The 4,390-nt window shown below is 27.9% G+C and overlaps 1 protein-coding gene across 3 annotated transcripts; it reads left to right on the top strand.

Annotated features, from left to right (window-relative positions):
- The first annotated feature begins 32 nt into the window (after positions 1-32).
- LOC18035833 (ras-related protein Rab7) lies at positions 33-3,107 on the top strand. 3 transcript variants are annotated; one of them, XM_006427915.2, is made up of 7 exons: positions 33-122; positions 235-261; positions 1,760-1,859; positions 1,950-2,096; positions 2,493-2,573; positions 2,661-2,803; positions 3,014-3,107. In XM_006427915.2, the coding sequence occupies exons 1-7, from the start codon at positions 58-60 to the stop codon at positions 3,081-3,083; spliced, it is 633 nt and encodes a 210-aa protein (XP_006427978.1). In that variant the 5' UTR covers positions 33-57; the 3' UTR covers positions 3,084-3,107. The 3 variants fall into 3 exon arrangements, with proteins under 3 accessions (XP_006427978.1, XP_024036582.1, XP_024036581.1); XM_024180814.1 differs by lacking the exon at positions 235-261 and having other exon boundaries at positions 1,724-1,859; XM_024180813.1 differs by lacking the exons at positions 33-122; positions 235-261 and having other exon boundaries at positions 1,635-1,859.
- The last annotated feature ends 1,283 nt before the right edge of the window (positions 3,108-4,390 follow it).

The following is a 4,390-nucleotide window of genomic DNA, read 5'->3' as shown; positions in this document are numbered from 1 at the left end:
ATTTTCCCAGAAAGTAGGAGGCTCAAGGAAAGTTAAAGATTTTTGTTTTTGGTCGTGATGGATATTTCTGTGAACATGAAGAGAAGAAACTTGCTTAAAGTAATTGTTCTTGGTGATAGCGGGTATGTTTTTTTACCCCCCCAATTTATTGTAGTTTCGAATTAATTTCTTCAGTTTAATCTCATGAAATTTTGCTTTTTATTTATTGATTTTTTTTTTTTTGGGATGATTCAGAGTGGGAAAAACTTCTTTGATGAATCAGTATCCTTCAAATTATGTTATAATCGTATAATATAATCTGTTTTACTATTGATAACAAATTGCTTTTTAGCAGTTTGTGTTTGTATTTCTTATTTGTTGGTTTCTGAAAATTTTCAAAGCATATATCTTATAGTTTACTTTTCTTTCCTTTTTCGTTTTTTTTTTCTTTTCCATTTTTACTTTTTGACATAAAATATTATCGTTCTGTACTTGCATGGCTAATACATTGGTTGGTGGTGAGATTAATTAAAAAAATTAGCGGTGTTAATTTTGTAACTTTAGTTGGATAATGACATTATTTAAAGTTTTAAATTTTCAAATAAAATTTAACTTATTATAAGGGATAAAATTATCATTTTCACCCTCTTTATTTATGTAAAATTTAACGCGACCGAATTATGTTGAGACTTGGGAGCTCAAAACCAAAATATATATGTGTGTGTGTATATATATATATATATTTAAAAATCACATGTTACTCTTGATTTTAACTCTTTTTCTTTTATTTAATGTAAATTGCATTATATGGTCCCCTCAAATTTATTATTTTCATATTATGATGACAATTAGTGGTGTCGGCACCAGCAAGTGGTTTGGCATAAGAAGCTTCTTTTAACAGTTGTGATTAGGTGAAAGATTTATTGTTAAAAGATGAAAAATCTAAGCCAGCCGAAGTTACCTGTGAAACATCCATAAATACATATTTTAATTTGCAAGAAGGTTCTCGTTTTGGATAGAAATGTTATGGATATTTAGTCAAAATGCATGTTTTTTTTTTTGTTTGTTTATATGTATTCAAATTCTAAACGGATTTTGGGGAATAAGATCACTATAATCACTTGTTTTTCTATATTTAATAATTTTGTTTTTCATATAAGTCTACTGAATATGAAAAAAAAGCCCTTTTGTCAAATTGTTCGAGTTAAATATATTTGTGAGATTTTTCTAGGTTACATTTATTGTAATTTATTACCAAGTTTTTTAATGCAAAAATGAGTAACAAAACAGTGGGGCGAAACGGGCCAATGAAAAAATTTTACTTGATTCCTAAGTTACATTAAATAGAACTTAGGGGATCCATATTTGTGGAATCTTAATCCTTTTGCTTCCATCATCTATGAGCAAGATTTGGAAGTTCCAAATTCCAAGAATTGTAACCCCAACTATAAAATTAGTTTTAGGCTATGAAGCGGATAAATAACATAATTTTAAGCCGGCCTTCGTGCTGGCTGAGCAGTGTTTAAGTAACTTTATTTAACTAATCATTCGATATGATTTGAAAAATTATTTTGGACTTTACCCCATCCTTCTACCTTTTAAAATAAAAGAAAAAACATGTTAAATAAGTTGAAGAAGGCACTGTAGCAAAAATAATGATTTTCTTTAAAAAAAAATTAACGCAAATTTTAAGCAGTTTCAAATTTTTTTTTCTTTTTAAATTTTACTTTATTTTTATATCCAGGATTATTCTGTTTGGTGTTCTTAACTATCCATTCAGATATGTGTATAATAAGTTCAGCCAACAATACAAAGCTACAATTGGTGCCGATTTTATTACCAAGGAGCTTCAGATGGATGATAAGCTAGTAACTTTGCAAGTAAGTGATTGATAAATTAACTTTCATGCAAACAAAAGATTATAGTTAGTAAATTCCTTCACTAAGCTAATTCATTTTCTTACTTGATAGATTTGGGACACTGCCGGGCAAGAAAGGTTTCAAAGTCTAGGATCTGCATTTTATAGAGGGGCAGATTGCTGTGTCCTTGTATATGATGTAAATGTACAAAAAACATTTGAATCACTTCAAAATTGGCGCGAAGAATTTCTGAAACAGGTCTGGTTCTGATGAACTGATATTTAATTTTTTTTAGATATATATATATATATATATAATATTGATCATAAAAATGTCTAGTTTTTAATATCTCCCTGTGTTATACTTAAATTTTCTAACACGACAACATATTATTATATGGTGTTCTTATCTAACACTGATATTTGTACATTTTGAAATATTATAGATGTCCGTAGCTAAGAATTTTTATTTTCGTGTATTAGTTTATTCTAATTTTAATTTTTGACATATTTTTTCAACAGACAGATCCAGGTTAGAGCATATTGTCAGACTCAAATTCAATTTTTGAAATATTATAAATGTCCGTAGCTAAGAATTTTAATTTTCGTATATTAGTTTATTCTAATTTTGATTTTTGGCATACTTTTTCAACAGGCAGATCCGGGTGAGCATGAGGCTTGTCCCTTCGTATTGCTTGGGAACAAGATTGACACAGACGGTGGAAGCAGCCGAGTGGTATGCAGATATAATGCATGTCAAAATGTTCGATAAATTTCCTTAATGACATGGGCTAATAAATTTCATTTGCTTAATCTTGTTTAGGTCCCTCAGAAAAAAGCCCTTGAATGGTGTGCCTATAGAGGAAACATTCCTTATTTTGAGACCTCAGCTAAAGAAGACTGCAATATTGATGAAGCATTCTTATGTGTGGCCGAAATTGCACTAAAAAACGAACACAAAGACATGTGAGTGTTAATAAAGGCAATGGTATAATTAAAGTCATTGCATGCATTTGCAATCTAAAACCCAAAACTTGCAATATAAAATCTAAATTTTAAAATTAAAACCCAGAACGTGAAACTTGTGACATGACCATTTGTTATCAATTAGTATGCATGTGGCTAATAAATCTTTTAAATGAAACTGATAGATAGGCTTCAATTGAATCGTTGCAGTTACTACCAGCCCCAGGGAATTTCTGAAACTGTTTCAGAAGTTGAGCAAAGAGGAGGTTGTGCATGCTGAAGTTCTGGGCACCTAAAATAAAATTGAAACCACTTTTAATTTTCTTGTTTGTTTTATTCTTTGTATTAGTCTTACTATGCTTATCGAGCATTAGTTTCTTTCTTTCTTTTCTTTTTTTAATACTTTATTTCCTCTTTGTGTAGTAATAGCATTTGTATAAATCAATAATTACTCTGGGATAAGAAGTGAGCTGCTTTTGGCCCAAAAAAAAAAAAAGGGCAGTCCAATCTCTCTGATTCAGTGGGCAAAAAGCCTAAAACAACTCTTCAATCGACGTAAAAGTTCACATTTGTTGGGTAAAAATACTAATACAACAATAATAAGGTATTGTTTAGTATTAAGATAAAGTGGTTAGTAAATACTAGTAAATGTAGTTTTTAAGTTGAGTTAATTTAATCTATAACTTCAACTTGTATGATGAAAAATTTAAAATATTTTTACTCAAAATTATTATTTAAAATTATTTTTACTATACTATCAGCTTTTATTTTATAATTAGAGTTTTTTTTTTAGAAGCTATAATTAAAAACATACAACATCTCGATACCAAATAGAACCTAAATTTTAATATATTCACTAGATTAATATAAATAGAGATTTAGTCATGATATTGTAGGTTTATTACTTATGTTATATAATTCAACTCTATGCATGAGATACTATAAATTTGTGTATGAAAAATAAAAGTGGGTGAAGTTGCTCATTGAATCCATCATTTTTTTTTTTTTTGAATGAGCTTTGTTGTGACTTTACTATTATTTTTTTTCTTCAAATTAACAGCAAATAAACTTTCGTGTTGTTGAGGCTTAAAAAGTAAAGGAAAGGGACTCATATGAAACATCAATACAAAGGAAAAGGATTATTGTAGTTTGACTACTTTAAGAACTTCAATACATCAAATGACTATAGAAGTATTATTTCAATAATTTTTCTATGATATCTTTACAAAATTTATCATTATACTGCATTTCCGTATTATCATTAGTATTTAGTTAGTTGATTAATAAAATATCAATTTTACCCTTAAAAGATAAATACTTAAATAGAGGTATCAAATATTAAATTTATAGGTTTACAAGAATTATTTTTAACTAGTTTACACGTTAAATTTATAATATTGTAATGCTTTGCATGTTATTTATTTATTTTTGACAAAAAATTCATTAAAGGCCAAAGTTGACGTTTTATTACTTAATTAATTGGTCAACTACAGTGGTAATATAAATGTAGTAAAATGATAGGTTTTGTAAGGATATAGTAACAAAATAATAGACTATAAAGTCTGTAATACTTTTTGTTGGTTATAA

Source organism: Citrus clementina, unplaced genomic scaffold, assembly GCF_000493195.1.
Source record: "Citrus clementina cultivar Clemenules unplaced genomic scaffold, Citrus_clementina_v1.0 scaffold_7, whole genome shotgun sequence".
NCBI classification, from domain to species: Eukaryota; Viridiplantae; Streptophyta; class Magnoliopsida; order Sapindales; family Rutaceae; genus Citrus; species Citrus x clementina.
The sequence above is the reverse complement of the archived record's forward strand: the minus strand, read 5'-3'. Positions and strand labels throughout refer to the sequence as shown.

Coding starts and splice junctions, on each gene's coding strand:
- LOC18035833 (XM_024180813.1), top strand. CDS start 1,635: ATGATTTTCTTTAAAAAAAAATTAACGCAAATTTTAAGCAGTTTCAAA. Junction 2,574..2,660: donor ACGGTGGAAGCAGCCGAGTG/GTATGCAGATAT, acceptor AATCTTGTTTAG/GTCCCTCAGAAAAAAGCCCT. Junction 2,804..3,013: donor AAAAACGAACACAAAGACAT/GTGAGTGTTAAT, acceptor GAATCGTTGCAG/TTACTACCAGCCCCAGGGAA.